This window comes from Cynoglossus semilaevis, chromosome 8 (genome assembly GCF_000523025.1).
Source record: "Cynoglossus semilaevis isolate Cse_v1.0 chromosome 8, Cse_v1.0, whole genome shotgun sequence".
Lineage (NCBI taxonomy): Eukaryota > Metazoa > Chordata > Actinopteri > Pleuronectiformes > Cynoglossidae > Cynoglossus > Cynoglossus semilaevis.
This window is the reverse complement of record NC_024314.1, coordinates 11,752,066-11,775,922: the sequence shown is the minus strand read 5'-3', so window position 1 is coordinate 11,775,922 and position 23,857 is coordinate 11,752,066. Positions and strand designations below refer to the sequence as shown.

At 41.0% G+C, this 23,857-nt stretch overlaps 1 protein-coding gene across 1 annotated transcript in view; it reads right to left on the bottom strand.

Annotated features, from left to right (window-relative positions):
- Positions 1 to 23,857, bottom strand: part of cacna1g (calcium channel, voltage-dependent, T type, alpha 1G subunit) — a 193,960-nt gene that overhangs the window by 167,636 nt on the left and 2,467 nt on the right. The window contains exons 2-3 of the mRNA XM_025057946.1: positions 7,920 to 8,004; positions 6,784 to 7,113 (exon numbers count right to left, since the gene is read on the bottom strand). Coding sequence (XP_024913714.1) covers positions 6,784 to 7,106 — 323 coding nt within the window. The 5' untranslated portion in view covers positions 7,107 to 7,113; positions 7,920 to 8,004. The remainder of the gene's footprint in view (positions 1 to 6,783; positions 7,114 to 7,919; positions 8,005 to 23,857) is intronic.

Here is a 23,857-nt window from a genome sequence, read left to right as displayed (position 1 = left end):
CCTATATTGCACAATTGTCTGCTCACCTCTGGAGGAGCAATTTGTCATGGATTTGTTGGGGTTTTTTCCAGACAGTAAATGCAGAGTAAGATTTTTTTCCAGCAGAAAAAAGCACACATGATGATTAAGTGTTTCTGAGGTCTATATCTTAAACAGCTTATTCATTTTTTGTTTAAATTTTGTGAATGATGAATCAGTGGCTCAAAACAGACACTCGAAAAATAACAGCTGTGATTTAGAAGCTATTGATTCAATAGTTTGTTTTTCCACAGAGTAGCGGGTGTGGATGTGTTTCCCATCACTGCATGAATCAAACAGGATACATAACAGGATATCACAAATACCCTTTGGGCTAGGGCTACATGTTAGCCACTTTACATTAGCTTGATCAAGGACATAAAAGGACATGAGCCTTGTTTTTTTTTTACAAGGTACTGTGGGATTTATATTCCAGTGAGTTACTGGAAGTAAACATTTCAACAAACTGACACTAAAAAATATACCAGCAGTTAGTCCCAGACCTGGCACAGTATTTGATAGTACTAACATCAATTGTCACAGATAGAAAGAAGTTTCAGTTTGCCAGAGAAACTGCCCTTTTTGCTGCTGTGTGCATGAACGCCACCACTGTGTTTTACACTAAACCCACTATAGCCTGCAGGAATGAAGCATATACAGTATACAGTATTCACTACTTAAATTTTAAAACGATTGTGTGTGCAGCACTGAGTATACACACACACACACACACACACACACACACACAGTACATGTTACAGAGGCTCAGCCCTTATGCTTTGCATTCAAAGTACATGAGCGAGTCACATCATACACTAAATCTTTCTGTCACACACTCACTCTCTCTCTCACTCACACACACACACACAAAATAAAGGCCCAGTCGTGTTTCTATAAATGAATACTTCATCAAACATAATCTGTCAGTACTTAAGTAGACTTGGTGTGGACCTCACAGTCAGTTAAAGAGAACCTACACAACACCAGCTGCTGCTGCTGCTGTTGATGCTGATGCTGCAAGGTACCCGCACACACATACAGTATTCATGTTCTATCACCTATGATGGAAGTTCTGATAGAATTCCTGATGAAGACGAAACTGCAAGAAGCTGGAAATGTCTGAAATCCTCCAAAGGGCCTGAGGAAGACGGGGCGGGGGGAGGGAAGGAGGGATGAAGGTGGGGAGGAAATATGAAAGTATAAAGTTGTCGGTGGGGAGAGGCCTACTTTTTCACCTCTTACAAAACGCTCTCTGCAACCCCAGCTCTGCTCTCCAACCCAGTGTTGCCATATTTTTCACCTCCACCCCTTTGGTTCTACAGCCAACGTGAGTTCTGACTCCAGGCAGAAAAGAAGTATAAAAACAGAAGAAACACAGAGGAGGAGGTAAGTAGGCAACGGGGAGGGCAGGAGGCATTTTCTGCTGATTGAGTAAGTGCTCGCTTCAGCTTCTATTATTTGACAAATGCATCACAACAACCAGCAACATATGCACAAGAACTGTTTATTTTTCTCTAACCAGCAGGAAGGAGGAAACAAAACCAGTAGCATTTTTCACCAGAATCACTCAGTAAACGCTGAGGGTTGACAATGCATAGACCCTACATATAACTTGGCTGAGCTCCTGAACCTCTGCTGCAGACTGCAGTTGTAGGGTGAGGTCAGAGATGAGAAATGAGTGGCTGTGGCAGACAAACATAGAAATGAATTATGGTAATAATTTTTCCAACATTTCTACAATCTCTTTATCTCAAACGTAGGGCTTCTTTTTTTTATTATTGAAAACCTCTAACTATAAATGCCCTTTCTAGTTTTTCAATAAGGTTTGTCTGTAAATACGTCTACTGTATGTATAATTAGCTTAATTGTCTGTAGTGAGGTCAAATAGACAACAATACGAGTTTAAAAAACCCACCCGTAGATTCATGCAGGGCAGCACAGTTAGACACAAAAACAGAATGGCGCACATCGATCGGCTGAACGTCACAATTCATTACACAAGCGATGACCTTTTCCTGAATCTCTGCAGATACACATTAGGAAGTACACACAGGAAGATAGAACATCTAAATACAACACTCACCATTCCCAGGGAGGATTATGAACAATTACCAACCCAAGAACATTCACGCATTCACAGATTACCCAGAAGTCCTCTGTCAAACACTGTCAAAACCTTCATTTCAAGGTCAACGTGTCCAGACAAAATACGCCGATGACTAACAACTGACAATTAGGTTTTTTTTAAATATGTTTCCAATGATCTGTGATGTATTTTGTATGTAAATCTGTCTACTGTATGGATAATTAACTTACTGTAGTGAGGAAAAACAGACAACAGATACACATTTTTAGGGTCAATACGATTGCACACCATGCTAACAGAGCCTGGTGAAAGTTAGAATCATCAATCAGGCTGTTCACCACAAGCTCTGTCCAATCATATGGTAATTATGGTGCAGCACCAACAGAATCTCGACTAGTACAACTGTGTCACCCATTAAAATGTAAATGCAATTATATAAACTGAAACCCCAGTTTAAAACCGCACCCGTAGCCTGCACCACCGATCTCTCTCTGTCCACTTCTTATTTACGGTCTCTTTACAATCCTCTGCCTAAATCAGTGTGAGTCGAGGATACAGAGAACTGGACGAGTTCCCCTGTTCCCCTCCTCCTTCTCTATACTGGCACAAAACCCAGCACCCCACCGGAGAGGAGACACCTACGGGAGTCCTGGACATGTGTGTTTGTTTTTGTGTGTCTTGGTGCTGCTTACACAACCTCTCTCACTCTCCAGAACTCTCTCGCTCCCTCACAATCATGCACCATTTCAGCACAAATCATTAGCAATAGCAGCAGAGGGATTTTCACACAGGCAATGTGTCGGGCAAAAACATCACTCACAGCAAACACCCCAGGGGTCTTCAATTATACCCTAAATACCTCAACAAGTATCCAGGGGTCCTAATTACTTCAAACTGTTGAGAAACGGCCATGGGTCGCCCAAGGCTGAGGGCTTACCGCGGATATGCCTGTTCACAATGGATTCTGGCCCAGAGATCAGTCAGCCTTCTCTTTTCTTTCTCCTTTTTTGAAGTTGTTGGTTTGGGGCAGCAGCAAATCAGAGTTGAGTCTGAGCCGACTAATGCTTGAGATGGTGATGGTGAGGGTGATGGTGGTGGTGGTGGTGCTGCTGCTGCGGTGGTATTCAGAACAAGAGGCAGTGAGAAAGACAGTCAACTACTGGAATAATCCTCAAACCAGTGATCACAGGAGAAATGCAGAGTTAACATACATTTTAAGGGTTTTTTTTGGTGACAAAGACCAAGCATGTAACTCCCTCACTACCCCCTGCTGAGGGCACTTTAATAGCAGTTAGAGTCCACGATTCAAGAGACTTCTACACACACTTCCTTAACAATATAGGTATATTAATATCTAGTCTCTGAGACACACACATTAAAGATTCATGCAGGGAGCACTGTTAAAGACACAAAAACAGAATGGCGCACATCGATCGGCTGAACGTCACAATTCATTACACAAGCGATGACCTTTTCCTGAATCTCTGCAGATACACCTTAGGAAGTACACACAGGAAGATAGAACATCTAAATACAACACTCGCCATTCCCAGGGAGGATTATGAACAATTACCAACCCAAGAACATTCACGCATTCACAGATTACCCAGAAGTCCTCTGTCAAACACTGTCAAAACCTTCATTTCAAAGTTACCGTGTCCACACAAAGTACAACTGACAATTATGTTTTTAAAAATATTTTAGCCAAGCGTTGACAACAAACCGTCCCACAAAGATTCGTCCACATGCTGTGAATCCTGAACGTGGTGCAGTTATGCTAACATTTTACAGAGTGTACTGTATAAATATGTTTCCAGGGAACTGTGACGCATTTTGTAGCATCACCAAGCTCCTCCTGCTGGTCAGCGTTTTTATTCCACTAGATAACAAATTACTGTAGGCCACAGTAGGGATGAAGTACAGTACAGCAAATATACAAATGAACTAGATCAAACCAGGAGTAAATGTCTAAACACTGGCTACAGACGGCAAACAAACTGTAAGCAACAAAATCAGGTAAAATCGTCCAATTTTTGAAATGTCTTCATAATGCATTATTGACAAAGCAAAAGGCACTTTGGAGAAAAATGCACTGATTGTTTATCAATCCTGACATTACACACAGCAGTGACAGGAGGGAACAGTATTTATCGACTGAACTATTAATCTACTTGTCAGGCATCTAATTAGCAGATAAATAAATAAAATGCTGCAATAACAACAAGCAGAATGTTTCCACAATCAGAGCAACTGGTCATTTATTACTTATAATACTTATTTATTAAAGGAAAAACTACATTAAAGTACTAATTATTTGACCACTGGAGAGACTACTAAACATTTAAGGTTCTAATTTAAGGTTCTAAGACCCCTCCTCTCACACCCCCTGGTTTTTCACACAGTGCTGGACACTACCATCACAGTAAATAATCAACCAAGATCCAACAATGAGCCACAGGAGAGTAGTGCGTCCCTGCTGCTGAAAATGGAAATGTCTATTTGTAGGACCTTTAAAATGTGACATTTACACACATGTAAATCAGCGGTGATCACAGGGGGATGAGGGAGATGAAGGAGGGAGACAGAGAAGAAGGCTGGAGGGAGGTAAACAGAGGAGAAGGAGGAGGAGGAGGCGGAAACAAGGAGAGGAAGCAACATGATTCCAGAGGAAGTGGAGTAGCAGACGCTCCGCTGACTTAGTAAGAAAGTAACGCAGGTAGGTGATACATTTAAGGAGGGCCGGAACAACAGGACGGATGGTGGGAGGGCGAGGCAGTGAGACAGAGGAGGAAGGACAAAAAATGGGGTTGACACTGACACAAACAGAAGCTGAATGAAAAAAGAAACACAAGGCTGCACGTCTGAAAGAATAACCCTTTTAGATGTATTGCCTCAACCGCTTCACAGACACTGTCAGTCTGTGGTGTGTGTATGTGTATATGCAGAGAGAACACACACGAGCAGAGAGATGAGGGAGAGAGAGAGAGAGAAAGAGGAGGATGGACACATTGTTAGAAGAGTCTCCAGAGCCTCCTCTCTCTGTGGAGGTGAATCAGTGAATCAGAGCTGCTCTCTACTCTTATGAATCAATAATACACAATAACACGCTTCACTGGCAGGAATGATTCAATAAGGCTCTCTGACTTGAATAGACCCCTCCCTTCCATGTAGCTCCATGTAAGGTTCCCTTCTCCACCTCCTGCCACCTCCCCTTCTACCTTCTCCTGACTCCCATTGCAGTGTACTCAGCACACAGCCACTCCAGGTGAGTTATCAATAAACTAATTACCACGAGCTGCCACCAGACCATAGGCCACATCACGTCAGGTCGATGGATTTTTATGAGTAATCGATCTCACACGCATGCACACATACGGTCAGAGCGGGAATCAGAGCATGACGTGGAAATGAGGATAAAAAGCTGTAGACTATGGTCTTCAATGACTATGGCTGAGAACAAATCCAAGCAACGGGACATTATGTTTCACGCAGAAAACATTTTGTAAACGTCAACGCTCAATGATCTTTTTTGGCTCTTGGTTGTTAACATCGTGGTAATTCTACAGTAATTTTAACCCAAGTATTATTTAAAAAATACTTTTTCTATGGAAGAAACTCCAGAAAATCACCTTCAGTTGCCAACTGTCCATTGTCAACAGTATTGTCAACGTGAACCATGATTATTACATGCTAAGAATATGGACAATATCGAAACTTTAAACACGACAGTCCTACTGTCATGGTGTGCTCTGCTGCTTCCTATTCCACTGAGGTGCAATTAATTGGACCAGCTACGAAAAACAAACCCAGGACAAGGACACAACAGACGAGTGGTGAGACATCACTCTCTACTTAAGGCATTAAAGATGGAGTATGAGCTACCATTGTTGTTGTTTTTTTTAATCAAAACAATAGTGGTAGTAAAAATGTGGGCCACATCTCAGACCATGTAGACCAAGTCAAGTCGCAGTAATACCAGTAGAGAGTCTATGGTTGAAGTGTGGACTAGACACTGAAATGCAGATGTGGGCCACTTATGATTCACAGTAGACTGCCACCAGCTGGACCTCAGGGTGTTGTGCGACATGCATGTGGTTTGCAATGATCCAACCAGACCAGTACAAATGGGGTGAATGATGACATTTGAGTCACACAAACCCAAACTGACAAGTGCCAACATGTGGATGTAGAAAGTAACACTTGATCCTGACTCAAACCTGAGCCCGACCACTAATGACATCCTACTGCTGACCATAACTAGAGCCTCAGAGAAAGGGTTCTGCCTCATTAGAACCAGGCTCTGACCTCACACAGTTTCAAGCAGATATTCTTGTTAGGACTTTGCAATGATTTCCACTTATTGGTACGGACTGACCAGAACCTTTTCCCTCGACCTTACTATTACCCTCTAACGGCTAACACTTCATCACAGCTTCCACAACAGCAGAACTGAGGTCCTGCCTCATTTCTGGCCCATAAATCGGACTTTTTGTTGCAGCCTTTGTGTAACCTGAGAAACAGTTTGTCCCCGATTTGTCCACATGTATCTACTCGCTAACACTCGCTTGTTTCCTTAAGGTCAACTGGACAAGCTTCATCATCCAAACAGATGTTGTCTTACCTGCCGACAGGTGGAGGCTGCACATCATTGCCATCTCTTTAAAACATAAAAAGGATATGGGTTAGTCACCATCTTCAGACACCAGCTCCGAGGCCGCGTGGTCTGTTTCATGTAGAAGAAGACCACGGGGGCCAGGGTGGGGTAAGGCAGGCCCTCCACGTCTCCTCCATCAGGACTATCACTGACGCCACCAACGCCGCCACTCACTGACACTTCCTCCCCGCCTGAGGAGATCCCATCGGGTGCAGGGGACGAGGGCTCCGCCACCACCTCTCCGCAGTCCCCACCTCTGAACCCGACTCCGGAGAGGTCATTGAGCCGGATGAAAGTCCTCGGCAGAGAGGAGCCCCCGGAGAGATTTCCTCCATCCTCGGCCATCATTCACCTCCTGAGGGGGTAAATATGAACGTCCACATAAAGACTTGGTTAAATAATGAGATATCATGTAATAATTATTCCATCTTCCAATCTTCTGTCTCTCTGCATTTGTGGCTCAGCCATGAAGAACCTAAGGTGTCAGGAGAAATGTCAGCAATTTCATAATTAAGGTTTAGGAAATACAGTCGTTCCATATTACACAGTTAATTTTTATGTATTTATTTATTTATAAAAAAAAACAATTTTAAACTTGGCATATGTAGCCGCAGGGAACATGCTCAATTAAATCCAAATTATGCACAGAGCTGTGGTTCATTTTGGAAAAATATGCGCAAATATCATCGACAAAAGAGACTGAGAGGATACAGAACAGACAGACTGGAGTACAGACTGAGGGGGGGGGGGGTCATTAATTCATTTTTAAAAATATATTTTTTATAGTTAAAAGCTGTGAAATAACTGAACAGATCTTCGACTGAGTCCCAGGTAAAAATACACAAAAGGAAAAGAAAAGAGGAGGAAATAAAAAAAGGAAGTAAGAGGGGAAAGAAGGAGGGGGGGGGGGTCATTAATTCATTTTTAAAAATATATTTTTTATAGTTAAAAGCTGTGAAATAACTGAACAGATCTTCGACTGAGTCCCAGGTAAAAATTCGAGGGAGGTGGGAGAGAGAGGAGGCATTCAGTTTAGGAAAATGGCAAATATATTTTACATCCAGCAGCTAATCCTTCAACAACAGAGGATCATAGTGATCTGTTTCTCCTCTTCAACACTGCAGTGCTGTTTATTCATTAGTTTATTTGATCATTTCTTACCTGTAATGGACTGCGTAAATGTGCCTAAAGCGCGCTCAGTCATCGCATGATCAGTTTCTGTCGTGGCTCCAAAGTCCACACCAGCCTGAAGGAGGATGAGGAAAAAAAAAATAAGAACACCCAGTAGGATGAAGGAAGCTGATGAATCACGGAGGGAAAAGGTTTTCACGGTGCGTCTGGATGTAGTTCCCAAGGTGGAGCGCGTCGAGGCGCGGGTCTGTCTCCAGCAGACGCCGTGCGCCCGAGCTCCGGTCTGCGCTGTCCAACGAGCCTCTCCAGAGGCTTTAGCGCAACTTCATCCTCATGCACACTTGCACAAAATCAAAAATTGAACCGTGGCGTGTTCACGTTTCGATTGCCGCGGGCGTGTATTTGAGTATTTAAGCCGCGCACAAACTTCTTTATGATCCTCCTCCTACTGCAGAGCTGATGGAGAAACTGCACCAAAGAGCGAGAGCAAAATCAAGAAAACCAACACTCGGTGCGTTTTCTTCCTTCAAATTAAGAATCCACTACTTTTCCTTTCTGCATCCACGTGCGGTCTCAGGACTGTAAATCCAGAATCAGTGTTTTTAAAGATCCACAAAGATGCTGCTGTTGCGCATCCTGTCTCTGGACACAAACACGCACCAAGAACAGGAGAAGCCTCGGTAGTTTGTTGTTGGGTTTTTATGGGTTTTTTGTTGTTTTTTTTTAACTGTCACAAACTGCCTCCACTCTTCACTGTTGCGCACATGCTCCTACTCCCGCTTCGCTCTTCTCCAGACTGTGTTCGGTCGGTTCCGTCCATCAGCCAAGGCTCTCACAGCTGGATGTAGGAAGGGAGGGTGTGAGGAGGAGGAGGGGGGTCCTAACTTCTCCTACACCCCGCCCAAAGAGCGCCCGCTCTGCGCCAATCACCGCGCGCCCTGACGAGCTGCGCCCTCCTCACTGGCTGAACGCCTTGTCAGTGGAGGAGGGGTGAGAATGGAGGGGGCCGAACAGCTGGAATCTCATTGTCAACTGTGAGCCAATCAGAATCAAGGGAGTGGTGGCATCCGACAGCAGAGAAGTGTGATTGGTGTTTATTATGGAGAAGTTTGATGGAGGAGAGAGTTTTGCCACACGGAGAGATGTGACTCCCAACATGACTGTACAGGGAGATTTACTATAGACTTTGAGACTTTGAGAAGGGGGGCTAAGGGTTAGGGGTTTGGAGTTTGACTGCATGCCAGAGGGCCCTTGTACAAGATAATTACCCCCCACATTACCGTTCTATATGATAAGTAGAATTCCCAGTGTCTTACAATGCACAAAACAATTCATTATTAATTATATTATTTATAAAAAAAATATTTTCATATTATTTATTTAAAACTAATTACAATCACAAAAATATAAAAACCAACAGTTTTGCTCATCCACCTTCACTGGTCTGCATTACGGGTTAAAACTTAACCTTTTAAAGTGCAAAAGGTGGAAGAGAGGTTTGGAGAGGTTTAGTCTGCACTACAGACAGTAGACAGGAGTAAAGACATTACATTTCTATTTATTTACCTCAATGTAATATTGAGGTAAATAAATAGCCGCTAAAGCTGATTTCCAAAATTCACACCTGGAAAAAAAGATTCCAAATGTAACTGAAGGATAAAAGTAAAGGATTCTATTTCCATACCAAATAAATAATCACATTTTATTTTCTGCTCTACCTAATGGACCCTTGAGACATGGTGTGACATGAACACTGGTGGCCACTAGGGGAAGGTGTTTCCTCGGGCCATCTGTCTTGGGCTAACACATACACACAGAGAGAGAGAACCAACAGCTGGTTCAGTCAGAGCTGGAGCCTCTGGCTGAGCAACTAGTCGTCCTTTAGTTGTCACGTGTCTCTACACTGCACGGCTCTCACCTCTCTATCTGCAGATCTGAGCAACATTGTATTAAAAATACAGTGACACCCTTTCCCTTCGGTTACAGTGCATGATCATTGATCTGGGAGCAGGAGAATCGATGAGGATCTTCTGCAGCAGTCGGAGAACGTATTAATCACTGAAGCTGTTTACACATAGCTGAGAGTCACACGTGAACACATGACCTAAAAAACACACCTGCATATTAACACGGGGGGAGACAAAGGGGAGAAAAAGTGAGACTATGAGCACCTGACCTTGTTAGGACTGATTTCTCTGAGGGCTCCACATACATTGATTAAAGCAGATTTTTATTTATTTATATATAAGAAAGAGAGAGACTTCAAAATAACATTATTTGTTATGAGAAATACAATTGTGCATTTATAATTCATAACCAGGGAGAAAATGCCAGCATTTCAGTGCAGAGTGCCAGGGTTTGGAACCGGTTTGATGAATGGTGTTTGTACTGCAGGCTACTGCAAGAGAACACACACACACACACACACACACACACTCATGAAAAAACTTCACCCTCAATGTTAGTCCTCAGGCTCGGACCTGAGCGGTGGGACAGTTTACTGCACTGCTGAGATGAGACAACACAGAAGACTCATCCATCCAGCCATCTTCTTTTCATCTGTCCACTTACTGTATGCGTCTATCAACCTCCCATCCATCTGTCATCAATCCATAACATCATCCATCCATCCACCCGCCCGTCATCCATTCATCTTTCAGCCCCTGAATCTACCTACCATCCATCCCTCCTCCTTCTGTCCGCCTGTTGTTCTGCTACTAGTGCAGAAATAGACAACAGGCTAATTCTACACCTGGTCAATTATTCATCTCCTGTATGAAGAACTAATACTCTTTCACTCTTTCGGCTCAAAATATTTAGATTTTAACATTAAGTCCATAAAACCTAAGGAAATGGCAACGACATATCACTAACCTTCATCAGATCACTTTTCCTTCAAAGGTGATGATTGATGTCTGAACCAATAGGAGATTGAAGAGAGATCTTATGTTTTCCTCGTCTGGACAGCCTGCTACTGTACAGTGTCACCTAAAGGTGACTCCTCGAATATTTAGATTTAAACATTAAAGACCACGAAAACTAGATGGTGGAAATGAAAAGAAAAATAGCTTCTGCTAAAACACCTTGGGGTCAAAGTGAGGTCAATGCAAAGGTCAAAGAGTTGAAACAGCAAAACATTGTGGAATTTAAAATAAAAAAATCCCACTCTCTTTATGCCAAAAGTTCAGATTTAAAGATTAAAAATATGTAGTTCTTCAGGGAAAACATTTGTCTCAGAGTTTGAAGGACTTGTGATGGAGACCATACGTTGTTTGTATTAAATTGCGTTTTCTGTGTTTATTGAGGAACCAGCGGTGAATCAGTACTCAACGATAATCTTGACTACCATTGTGTGCATCATGTGATATTCACATTACTTCCTGTCGGTGTTTGAATGGACTGTTCCCTGTCTGCATGATAGAAACAGTCAACACACACACTTGCAAAACACACAGTCACACACAGTTGGACGAAGCTGCTGGACCAGGTTCTGGCAGCCAGATGCGAGTGCCTCCAGCCTGACTTTTCTATTTATCTGCTGCACGATGAATTAAAAAGAAGGAAGCGTGTCAGTTTATTTTAGCCCCACATGCAATCCTCTCTCCTCCAAAATATAAATAAAAATACAGGAATACAACACACTGTGCGTGACTCATGCAATCTGTCCAATTGTGTGTTTGGTGTGTGTGTGCGGATGTCGATATCAGTCACAAAAATTGAAATATGTTAAACACCAGGCTCTCAGACTACACAAAGATGCAAAACTTCATTCCTTTTGGTACAAATTCACATGTTGGTAACCTTGGTTACCAAGCAGAGTTGCTCAGAAAAGGAACATTTTCAACACTTCATAAATTATACGCCTCTAATGACGTAGAGGTAAAAAAGATGCAGGGAGAAAGAGAGAAGAAGAGGAGGTGGAGGAGGAGCAGCGGTAAGGTGGACCAAAGAAGGAGATGGTCTGTGGAGAGAAGGAGATATCTGAAGAAGATAAAAAGAAGCAGCAGCAGATTAATTAGGACTTAAACAAGCAGAATAAGTTGAAAATGATGTAACTGATGACTAACAGATAGACGCTGCAACGCTGCCGCCCCCTTCTATTCTGAGTCTAATTAAAACCTCATCTTCATTCAACAATAATAAACCGATAACACGGAGCAGCTATTTCAACACAACGTTACAGAGACAGAGCAAAGACCTAGAAACGTAGAAGATGAAGGAGAGACGGAGAGGGTGGAGGGGGAGAAAACAGAAGGAGCCCTCAGCGCTTCTCCCCTCTGCCTCCTTCTTTCATCTCTGCTCCTCTTTGAGCGTCCTCCAGCTCCGTCAGTGTGGGCTCCCACAGAGCTGAAAACTCCCACTGAGGGTCTCAGCGAGTCAACCAAGGACAAGCTGCTGTCCCTGGAATAACATGGAGCTTTGTGGGACCCCCTTTACTTTGGAGCCAGTGGTCTTACACGGCATGCAGTGGGGTCATGTGGAGACAGTCCACTGTTCCACATGTGAAGAACTGTAATAGAGTAATTCTACTGGGATAAGTAACACGTTCTAAGACAACAACCCTGAGGACGTGGTTCTGAATGTTATAGAGACTGACAACATCATACGTATCACAATACAGGGTCAAGGATACCATACATTGCGATATACAGTGGAATCCCAAGTTTAATCCGTTCCACAACAGCACTTGTGTCTTCATCCACTGGTATATACATAGAAAAAACTAAAAACCAAGCCCCCAAGAAATATACTGTTAATTTCCCTGCTATCGAAACATCAAGAACATAGGTATAAACAAATATATTGGTGATATAAAATAATAATTAAGAAAACATTTTAAATGATTGTTATAAAAGTGGGTAAAATAACCCGGTGATGGACAGTGAGCGAGACAACGCTCACTGTCAGGGCTACTAAATGTAGGAGAAGGATTATATATACACATTTATTAAAATTATTATTATTTTATTAAACTTATTATCTTTAATCTTTATCACTCTTGCATAAACCTGTCTGTGCTAGATGAATTAACCTGATGCATGAACCAGTATGCACCGGATTTTCAAATTTGGCTAGAAAAATGGTGCTCAGTTGAGCACTCGTAACTAGATATGTCCTCGTATCAGGTCAGGTTACTAAAATGGGAAGAGATGGATCTACATAAAATTAATAAAATGAACCAACACCATTAATATTTGACAGTTAATTGTTAATAAGAAAATCGACATTGTGCTGTAGAATATCGATAAGGTATCGTGAAACTAAATATTGTTATCACTAAAAACCCAGATCAACCCTTTGACTGTTCTTGTGCCGTATCTACAACAAACCTTAGCCTATGTGTTTAACATGATTGTGAGGTTATAGTGACTGATGTTGCCAGACAGGACGTGGGAGATAATCACTGGGTGAATGTCAGAGTGTGTTTACAGTATGTGGGTTAAAGGCTGTCTGTGTTCATTTACACAGGAACAGGGGAAAAAAGAAAAGATCATGAGCATTGATTTTACCCACAGGCTGAAGGTATTGACAGACAGACTACCCATGAACCACATTCCTCAATGTAAGGAGAACACAATGTTAATTATTTGACTGACTGACTGACTGACTGACTGACTAACTAACTAACTAACCAATCTGTTTAATTTTAACATGCCCCGACCTCTCACATCAACCCCTTAATCTATCTCCTAACTCCTAAACACCCAGGGTCTTGTCTACTGCAGAGGTAGAAAAATAGACTCTACTCTTGTGCCTGTTTGACAGCCATGGATTTGCCATCGTGTCATTTCTCCATTCTCAAAGTCTGGTTCAGGGAAGCCCGGGGGGTAAATGAGTCACAAGATAAGACAGATGCTGAAAACTGCTGCATCATCCTGAATCCAGGGGCTTAGAGGTGGAAAAAGGAAATTAGAACAAACAAGAGAAAAATAAACAGTTTGTTGTATCTACAACGACAAAAGTGGGAAACATAACTTTAACAAGTTCCTTTATTGCCAGGATCTTAAGGCTTCAGAGCTTCAACAGATCATTGTCTTTGATCCTCCACAAAAACATTAACATGCAATATATATTAAACATACATTCTATCTTAAGTAGTTGTGTAATAATACTGTTAAGATTCATTTGAAACAAATCTTTGCAGTCTAATTGTTTTGCAATATTTAAATTAAATAATTTTAATAATCGCCATATTTTGGAACCTGTTGGTCATTATTTTTCTGCAGTAAAATATTTGATTTTGTAAAGGTATTTCAAAATCCACTAAATGTCAGTTTCCACACTTGGAGCTGTATAAACAACTGTTACCAACACCAACTGTTTTGAAAAAGTGTTTAAACCTTATGAAATAATCTCTCAGACTCCTCAAAGTTTGTTTCCCACTGAAACTTCTAGCCTACACTTTTGTACTTGTACAACATCTGTCTGAGAGGATTCCCTGTTGGATTCCCTTGTTATGGTGACGAGCACTAATAAGGTGAGGTGACACTGCATGTGGCCTCCGTGACCTCTGACCCCTGAAATAATCCCCAGATGCTACCTGCCAATTGTCTCTGACATGCAGCCTGTTGGGCTTGTCTGTCACACATCAACACACACATACATACACTGACACACACACACAAAACGGGCAGATACTAGGAATTCACTCTGAGGAAAACACACTAATCAGACCCTCAAAAAAAAAAAGAAGAGAGAATTACAAAGTGGGTGAGGGCCAGCGTCGAGGCTCTCCAGAGGAAAATATACACTTTGAAAAAGTATTTGTATAAACAGAGGAAAGTTGAGGGCTAACACAGCACACACACTGTGGGATCAAGTGAATGTACTTATCCTCCTTCACCTCAGCCTCAGTCAAAAACTAATTCCACTTCATCATAAGGGAGAAAACAGATGAGGGCGTTTGTGTCCCGTGTGTGATTAAAAAGTCTCTCAGCGGCCTTGGCTTTGATGCCAAGTTTCACTGAATCGTCATATTTCCACTCTGCACATTAGCAAACAGCAGTCAGCTCTGTGCTGTATGTGAGATTAAATAAAAGGCTGCAGCCCGGCACATTTGTCTTCAGCCATTTCCCAAACCCAAATGAGTGACTGGAAGGAAGATCAATATTTCCACTGGCGAGATGGTTGTGGTGGGTGTTTTGAATTATCTGAATGAAGGGAAAGTGAAATAGAAAAAGGAGAAAAGAAACATACTATGTTTAAAAAAAAAATGGAAAAGGCTGCTTTACACACGATCCCTGTTCATATGTATGTATTTCTGTGGGCTGAAGTTTCCATCAGTGTCAGTGTGGGTTCACTGGCATGTGGAGTCTTCTTACTGACACGTTTTAATACCTGCAGGTCTACAGTATACAAGGTACAGTCAGAGACAAATAAGAACAAACACACAAGAACAATAAAAAAAACCAAATCCTTCATTTGAGTCTTAAGCTTCTGAATGATCTGTTTCCAACAATCAATTTCTACTTTGTCGAATTCTTTGGCACCAGGTCAAAACCTGAAATTCAGTTCCTTTCAAAGAATCCTTCAGTTATTCTACAGATTCTAACACAGCTCTCTACACACGACAAAGACATAATGATAAAAGTTGACAAAGCTGATGGAGACACCTGAGTGAAATTAGTGAGTGTTAGTGAGTAAAATCAGACCATTTATGAAATGAATCAACATCATCCAGATTCCACTTCACACCAAAAGTCATGTTTGGGTTCACTTTACAGGAATGTTTTAGGTAAAATACCTTTGTTTTGGGGAAACTTTAACTTATGGGGACATTTTGCCTGTCTGTTTACTAAATCTGATTTTAAAGGTTATTTTGAGGTTAAAATTTTGTCCACAATTAGGATTAGCATGATGGTGCCGTGAAGAGCTAGTGTACAGATTAAGATTAGGCCTACCTTTCTAAGTGCTGGGATGTAGGGAATGACTTATGTCAATATGAAGTGATCACTGAACATTATTATTTCGCGAGTGTGTGTTTCTGTTTGTTTCCCACAGTCTGGCTAGGCTTCAGCTCCAGTCTGGTGAGCGTTACGGCCACAACAGCAAGAAGCCACGGAAGTGTTTGCTCACTGCTGTTAGACGTCCAGCAGGAAAACCATGTGCAGCTTTTCTCCATGTTCTCTGTGGTCACACTGCTGTTTGGGGTTTTCATGTCTCATCAAAGAGGAATTCCACATGCACTTTATCAATCTCATTTCTACAGGCCGGGAGCTGGAAAAGCTGTTTGCAGATGTGACATTCTTACCATGAGCTTAATGTTCAGGCTTTGATTGTGTCATTAAATAGAACTGATTATCACATGACGTAATGCATTATGGGTAAGACTGACATTGTTCAAGAAGACATTGTTCAAATTAGATTAAATCATTATTTAAATATTTTGTTTTATTCACGTGATCTCTAACCTTTTCAAAAGTTTCTTTCTACTGTATAAATATTGCAGACAAATAAATATTTTATTCTTAGAACATTTGCACTCTTTTAAAACTAAAGCTAAGCTTTTAGCCATTTTCCTATGGAGGTAATATGTTTTTTCATGATTTCCTTGGTGGGCAATTAAATTGTAAGCCTGTCACAGTAAATTTTCAATTGTCTCCTGACAATGTAGTTTCCTATTAGCAGCTCTTAGTTTCTTTGTCAGATACTGTACATTCAGAACTTTTCATGGTGATTCACTTTGTATGGCAAAACACACCATGATATGTATTTGATTTCATTCTGATTGGAGTTTCCTGATCTTGTGCTTTTAGGTTTTTGATGTAAGTTTTGTCCTAAGCTTCATTTATTTGCATATGCAAAACATTATTTTGTAAATAGTGGTTTAGGCAGCAGTCTGCAGGGATCACATTAAAGACTCCTTCCTAATTTGCATATATTCATATTCATGTTTAATATATTCCTGGAGAACCTGGCAGCAACAATGTACATGTAGTACGAGCCTTTTACAGTATTAATAATGCTACGTTAGCAAAGCAGAAAGGAATCAAGTGGAATAATCATTTACACTGTTTAAACTGCATGTGAACATTTTCAATAAAAGCTGAATTACCACATTTTGTTTGTGCTGATAAGCAAAGCTCCAGTGAATTCCGTCCAATGAAGTGAATTCGTCTGCACCAGCTACAGAATGTCTTCTCATTACAAATCTATTGCAGCTGCATAGCACAGCAGGCAGTCAATTAGATGTAGCAGTAACCAAATCATCAATACCCTGAGCTGCTCACAGACCATCACAGTTCTTACATCTGCATCTGAGCAGGAGGAGAAACTGAGACGGTAAATCGCACCGGGGTTCAGATTTAATTAGTAGGTATTTGCTACGTCTTCTGTGTGAAAACAACCCTCACTGATTTTGCAAGAGCAGCAACAAAGGCACAAAAGGGACTTGAACCTGTAGCAGTGTGTCATCAGTGAGACACACGCAACTCAACCAGGATTTAACTTTGATCGTAAAGAACAAATTGTTTTAGTTTACTTCACATGATCTTTATTTGTCAACCCAATGGAAATCCTACAGTACAGCTAACAAGAGCATTTTAATATAATTCAATATATTTTACCATGCCTTGTTGTTTGAAAAAAGTAGGCTCTATGTTGGAGCAACTACCCCACCTTTTTCTAATCTGGGTGTCTATCACTGTTCCTCAGTCTGAGCCGTGATCCCTTCCTCTGTGAGTCAGTGGAGAACAGTTTAGGATTCCAGCAGAGCCCAGCGTCTAATGGCCATTCGGTTACAGTGTGGCTGAAACAGCATATGTGACCAATAACACTCCGTCTCTGCGTCTGTCATACAGCATCTCTTAATATCATTTCCATCCGGGAAGTCCTGGCTGGTTGCAATTTCACTGACAGTGTAGGAGGAATGTTGCTTTGAGGTGATCCGATGCTGATAAGGAATCTAGTACGGCGCTTTGCATGCAATGCTATGGTACATTAACCTTTCTACAATTAAAATTATTTCTGCAATCATGACGTACACATGATCCAACTGTGGGCCAGACTGTAGCAGTAGCAGTAGCTGTGGTTCTGCAGTATTTTAAAAGTGAACTAAAATTCCTTTGATGCTTCTATGGAATATTAATTAAAGGCATGCCCCGTTCCATCTGTGAAGCAGCCTGTATTTGCTTTGACTGTTTGTGCCGTGCTTCTGTGTGGTGGAGCTCAGCCGTGGTGATTTTTGAGGGAACAAAGCAGGGTGGCCCAACTGTGCTTCTCCAAAAAGAGGGATAAAGATGTTAGACACAACATGGAACCTGATGCAAATGCATAAACAGTCCCACAGGTGTGAGGTGATGAATTCACTACATGTATTTCAACAAATACATTAAAATAAAATAAAGTCCGGCCATCACACTGTTCAACTACACATGACTTCATTCTGCTATTTCTGCAAGAAACTAGCATAATAGCGGGAATTTACTGTTGTGCTAGTACGTTGTGATTAATAAGCTAGCTTAGGTGGTAAGGTTTTTAAGACAATCTTGCATATGATAGCTTCAATAAAAGAACTTAGAGACAGAATAACAATAACGAGAAATTCAAGTAAAATTTCCCCAAAAACTCAATGTATCGACCAGTCAGTGGCTTGGGTAGATATAGGTGTTGGTTTCCTGCTGTCATTATGAAGTTACTTCAATGGCATCACCCACAATGTTGGAATAAAGAGATATAATCTCTAAACCCTTCTACCAACCAGAATGCATAGATAGAGAAAGTTGTTTTTTGTAGAACCCAGTTTACAGCTGGTTCTGTGACCAATTTTTGGATTGATGTGCCGTGTGACTCCTGCCACTAGGTTTTTCTACTGAATTAAAAGCAAATACTGGAGCAGATTATAACAAGAACCCAAGACCTTTGTTGCAGCAGTCAATAAATGTTGGTGGAGTGAGACCAGATGCTGCCTCCTCTTTGTTGTGTGCAGCAATAAAAGAAATCTGGGAGTCAAAAACACAGTGGGGCCTGCGTCCTTGTGGGTCTCTGACTGCAACATGTGCAGTGAAGAATTATGGGTGATATCTCAGATGGTTTTAAATTTAAAAAAATTGTATTAATGTACAACCAATCATCTAAACATGATGATGTCGTGGACCAATCCACTACATCCACTAGACTCTTAGACATGAGACTGCATAGATCCCCATCATCACACTGGCCCACAATGCACTTCACCTCAGTCCTGGAGCCATGGAGAACAGATGGCATCGTCCAGTTGACATGCCCTTTACTTTTTTTTTTTAGACAAACCCCTCAAATCTGTCCGTTTACTTGTGTCCACAAATGTCACCAAATGTCAAGCAAATGTCAAGGCCTGGGACATGAGGACGGGTGTGGAGACTTGGATTTGTGCGAGTAAATCCAAACGTGAATAAAATAGAGTCACATTTGAGTTCGGAGTACATTTGTCTTCGGACCCAGAGGGGTTGGACTCAACAACATTACACAACCTATTTTCTTTTTTCTTGTCTACAGCACCAACACATTGCTCTGGAGCGCCCCTATGGGGGGTTCACCTCACATTTTGAAAACCACAGGCTGTATATGGTACTTTTTGACCCCAGAACATCATCCTATCAGAACTTTTGTCCCACAATATAGGGACCCTATATTTATCCAATCCTTCTGAGTCCATACCTGTTTCACTAATCAACTGTGACGTCAATCTGATGCTGAGTAAGAGCGGGACGAGAAGTCCTGTGAAGAAGGGAGGACTTTAATGAGCATCCTCGTCCTCTCTCTGCCTTCATCTAACTGGGCTAACATGATGAACTAGTTGCCCCGTTCCCTCTCAGCCTCCTCTGCTCTAGTTATCACCATCCCCACCTCAAAAACCTGGGTCCGACAGGACATGATGAATCTCAGTGCGGAGCGGCAAAGGAGGAAGATAAAGAGTGTGTGTTCACTCTGTTGCTCTGATAAAATGCTGATCAGTTCTCCCATGTTTCTGCTTCACCCACTTTTCCCCCCACCCTTGTATCTCGGCCTGTTAGCAGCTGAGGGCAGATACAGGCAGCCTCGTATTTCTGCTGTCTTTTTAAATAAATATCATAAACTGACAAAGACGCTGTATCTGTCCAGACATTTCAGGACTTTTTCAAACACTAACAGCAGAACACAATGATTTATGATGTTCTGTTTTGACGTGAATTTAAAACAAATATGAAATAAATTTTCCCCCTGTGTGGTGATGTCTTTTTACATTTTCATGTCAACACGCTGGTGTGAACTGCTGCACAAGCTGCATTAATGTAACATTTATAAAGACCCTTCATTTCACCGAAAGAAAACTCTGATCAATACCAACTCTAATTAAACTCTGCCTGGCTGTGAATTTGAAAGTGATTTGAAAAGGATGGCGAAACTGAATTGAACTGAAACCTGTCTTCAGAAACCTGATGATAACCAGACTGAACTCTGTTATTAACCTAACTACCATTTAAGGATGCTGTTCAGCTTTGATCCTGCAAACAACAACCAGCAAATCTTTGATTTCAGCCCAGTCATCTTCCACATAGACCAAAAACTGGTTTCAATTCAAACAACAACCTTAGATACAGTAGGTTTAACTGTAGGATTCCATGAGTGTTGTTGTTCCTGGGACTTATTTCTTTGCTGCTCTCAGGGGGAATAACAGAATGTGTGCTCACATTGTTTAATAATACTACTACTGGAGCAGTACTTCATACACGGGGCAGCTTTATGGTGCCGCCAAGCAGCTGGATACAAGACAAAACAACAGTAGAAGATGAAAAGACTATATGATAACGTTCAGGGCAAGTGACTGAACGGGGGCAATAAAACAAATCACTGGTGTCAAACAGACGGTTTCCTTCCTACTGCCTAGAAACCATAGGAGCCTAGGTTACAGCAATATGTATTTTTTTAATTGTATTTCCTTTTTTATATGAGAACATGTCACCTGCTAATTCTGTCTCTGTCTGACTCACACATGCAAACAATGTTATTAATTAGTAGCTTCACTTTTTCATTCATTAATCTTTAGGACTTACTCTTTGTTATGGCTAGTAGAGCCTATAATGAAAGATAAACAACTGGCAATGGGAATCAAAATGTGACCCTCTTACAGTAAGGCAAGAGTACACTTCACTCCTTTACTATGCAAAATGCTTTATAAATGTAAAAACAGTATTTTTCCCACCTTAATTTTATTTTATAGTTAGTCTAAAAAACATGAATTAAAGGTTAAACAAAGAACACAGCAAAACCATTGGGTATTAAACCAGTGACCCTCTTGCTGTAAGGCAAGAACGCTGACCACAATCCCCAATACGATACATTTATCTTTTCCATTAACCTAGCAACATTTTTATTTAAGAAAAACCAATATCAATCTTGTCCAACTGATAGCGTTGGTCCAGTTTGAACTCAACAAAACATGAATGAAAGAATGGATTAAATAACACAGCAAAACATCAAAAAGGAAATAGCAATAACTCATAGTTAACCGGTTGTTGAAAAAAAAAAACTCATCTAAGTTCCAGCCGAGGGTCTTTGTGTCCTATTTTTATTTCCTGATTTTGGCAAAGTTCCTCTCTGAAAATTAAATCTGCTAAGCCTGAGTGTTTACTGAGTGTTTCTCTTTCACTAAATAAGCTGAACATTGAAGAAGCAGTCATTTGAGAAATGGGATGGTTGAAGCTGTTGAGACGGAAAACTGAGCAATTGTTGTTTGAAATATTGTTTTTTTTTTCATGTAAGAGCAACTGTCCTAGAAAATACTGTGAATGAATATGTACTTTTTTCAGATGATGTCATTTAATTCACATGACCTCAGACCTGAAGGTGAAGAGGAAACATGCTGTGCACCAGGAGACACTTTCATATGAGTGTGAGACACTGTCTATATTAATGTCCTCTGACACCAAGACAGTTTTAACATGTCCATTATTTTTGACATATGAGCCAAAAAAGACAGAAAATATTACTAGTGTAGAAGTTATTTACAATTTAAAAAATTCAAGATGAGCTTAACCTTAGCCAAAAATTAGGTCAATTTTACAATGACTCAGAAGTAAACAAACTAAATAATAAATTGGCCACAATATTAATTACTTACTGTATAATTAACAGGAATACTGTAGGTAAAAGTGTGGTAGTAAATCAGCATTAATTAAAACTTAAATAGCTACCATTAGACACAACCACAAATAACAAAGAAATCCAAGAAGTAGATACAAATCAAATGGCTATATTTGTAGAGCCAGTATTAGTATCATAATTTGCCCGACAGGCCCATGATTTTAGACATGTAAGGTATAAAACACCACAATCAACCCCAACAGGTGTGTGACTTCACATATCTTTAGGGTTTAAGTAAAAATTCTACTTTTTTTTCTAAATTCTACTAAAATTTCAGTCCTGGGATTATTTCAGTATTAACTTCTGAAGGGGAAGGAAAATAATGGGCAGGTCTATGAGACCACACCTCACCACCCCCATTAACTCCCTCCCCTGGTGATCATCCACTAAAGGCTTGGACCAAAACACCTGAAGTTTATTTCTCCATAATGAACAGAGGTTATCTGAGGTCAACTGTTAATCTGGTCAGCTGATGAGAATTTAGTCCATGCAGCTCATCTGAATAATTAATAGGGAGGAGGAAAGTGAGTTAAAGGGGTGGGGGTGGGGGGCAAGTGTGTTGATGTGTGTGTGTCTGTATACCGTATGTGTCTACAGGGAGAGCGAGATTGAGTGAGAGAGAGGGAGAGAGAGAGAGAGAATTGGGGTCAGGGCAAAAACCAACATACTGGATGGATGAGATACTGACAGTGGAGTATATTGTCAAAACTGCAAATAATTATGGTAGGAAACACATTGACTACTGTAATTCAGAGACATTTTTATAATCTGCAGCAAATACAATTCACGGAGAAGCAAAACTAAAAATAAATAACGAGCCAGGTACCGGTAAGATAGACAATGTAATAAAAAAAACAAAATAAATAATAGATAGCCTTAAAAGCTCAAGGTTGGCTTAACAACAACAACAATACAGATAGATAGCCTTAAAAGCTCAAGGTTGGCATAACAACAACAACAACAATATAGAAAAGCAAACATTAGGCCAAAAATAGCTAGATAATGCTTATGTTTAACTAAACACTGTGTCTAAAAAACATGGAGGACTCAACACAATTGTGGAAAACAATCAGTACCTACAGAAACAAAACCTTGAACCAATGCATTATTTGAATGTCAGACATAAATGTAACCCTAATGCCAGGGCCAGCTCAACTTGACTCGTTGCCATTGGTGAGATTAAGAACTTCCACCCCCTCTCCTCACCTCCTCCCTTCTCCCCCTTGGCTGATTACTGGGAGTGTGGAAGAATGTTTGACAAAACTTGGGATAAACTCTGTGATGTCAGCTAAGTGACCTAAGGTGGATAAAAAGTAGTTGATTGAAGGTATTTGCAAAAATACTCTGCCTACAGAGGGAGTACCAGAAATCACTTGAGAGAAGTCACTCTGCAGAACTTCATGACATGAGCCTACTGCAGCTATGTCTTCAGACTGGTGGAGACTTTCAACCACCACCAGGTAGTTGGATGACAGCAGCTGAACGCCTGTCATTAAAAAAAACCCCAACAACTTCCTGTTTAAACCTCGGTGCCATGTTCCTCACAAGGACAACACAGTACTGCTTGAAGACTCACGGAATCCTCCAGAATAACTGAAAAAGCACAAGCTGGCATTTTATAGGGACGTGTTCTGTCTCTCAGTGTATTATGGGATGTTCTCTGGAAAGTTCCACTGTGAGTGTGTGCCAGCAGCCTCTCTCTCCCTCCCTCTCTCTTTCCTTTCTTTTTGTGCTAAAAATAAGAATCGTAAGGGGAAGAAACCCAACGTTGTGTGTTCTCCTCTTGCAGTAGACAAATGAAGGTAAAACAGACTGTGTGTGTATGTGTGTGTCTGCGACCGTACCGTCGTCAGAAGGTGTGCGCT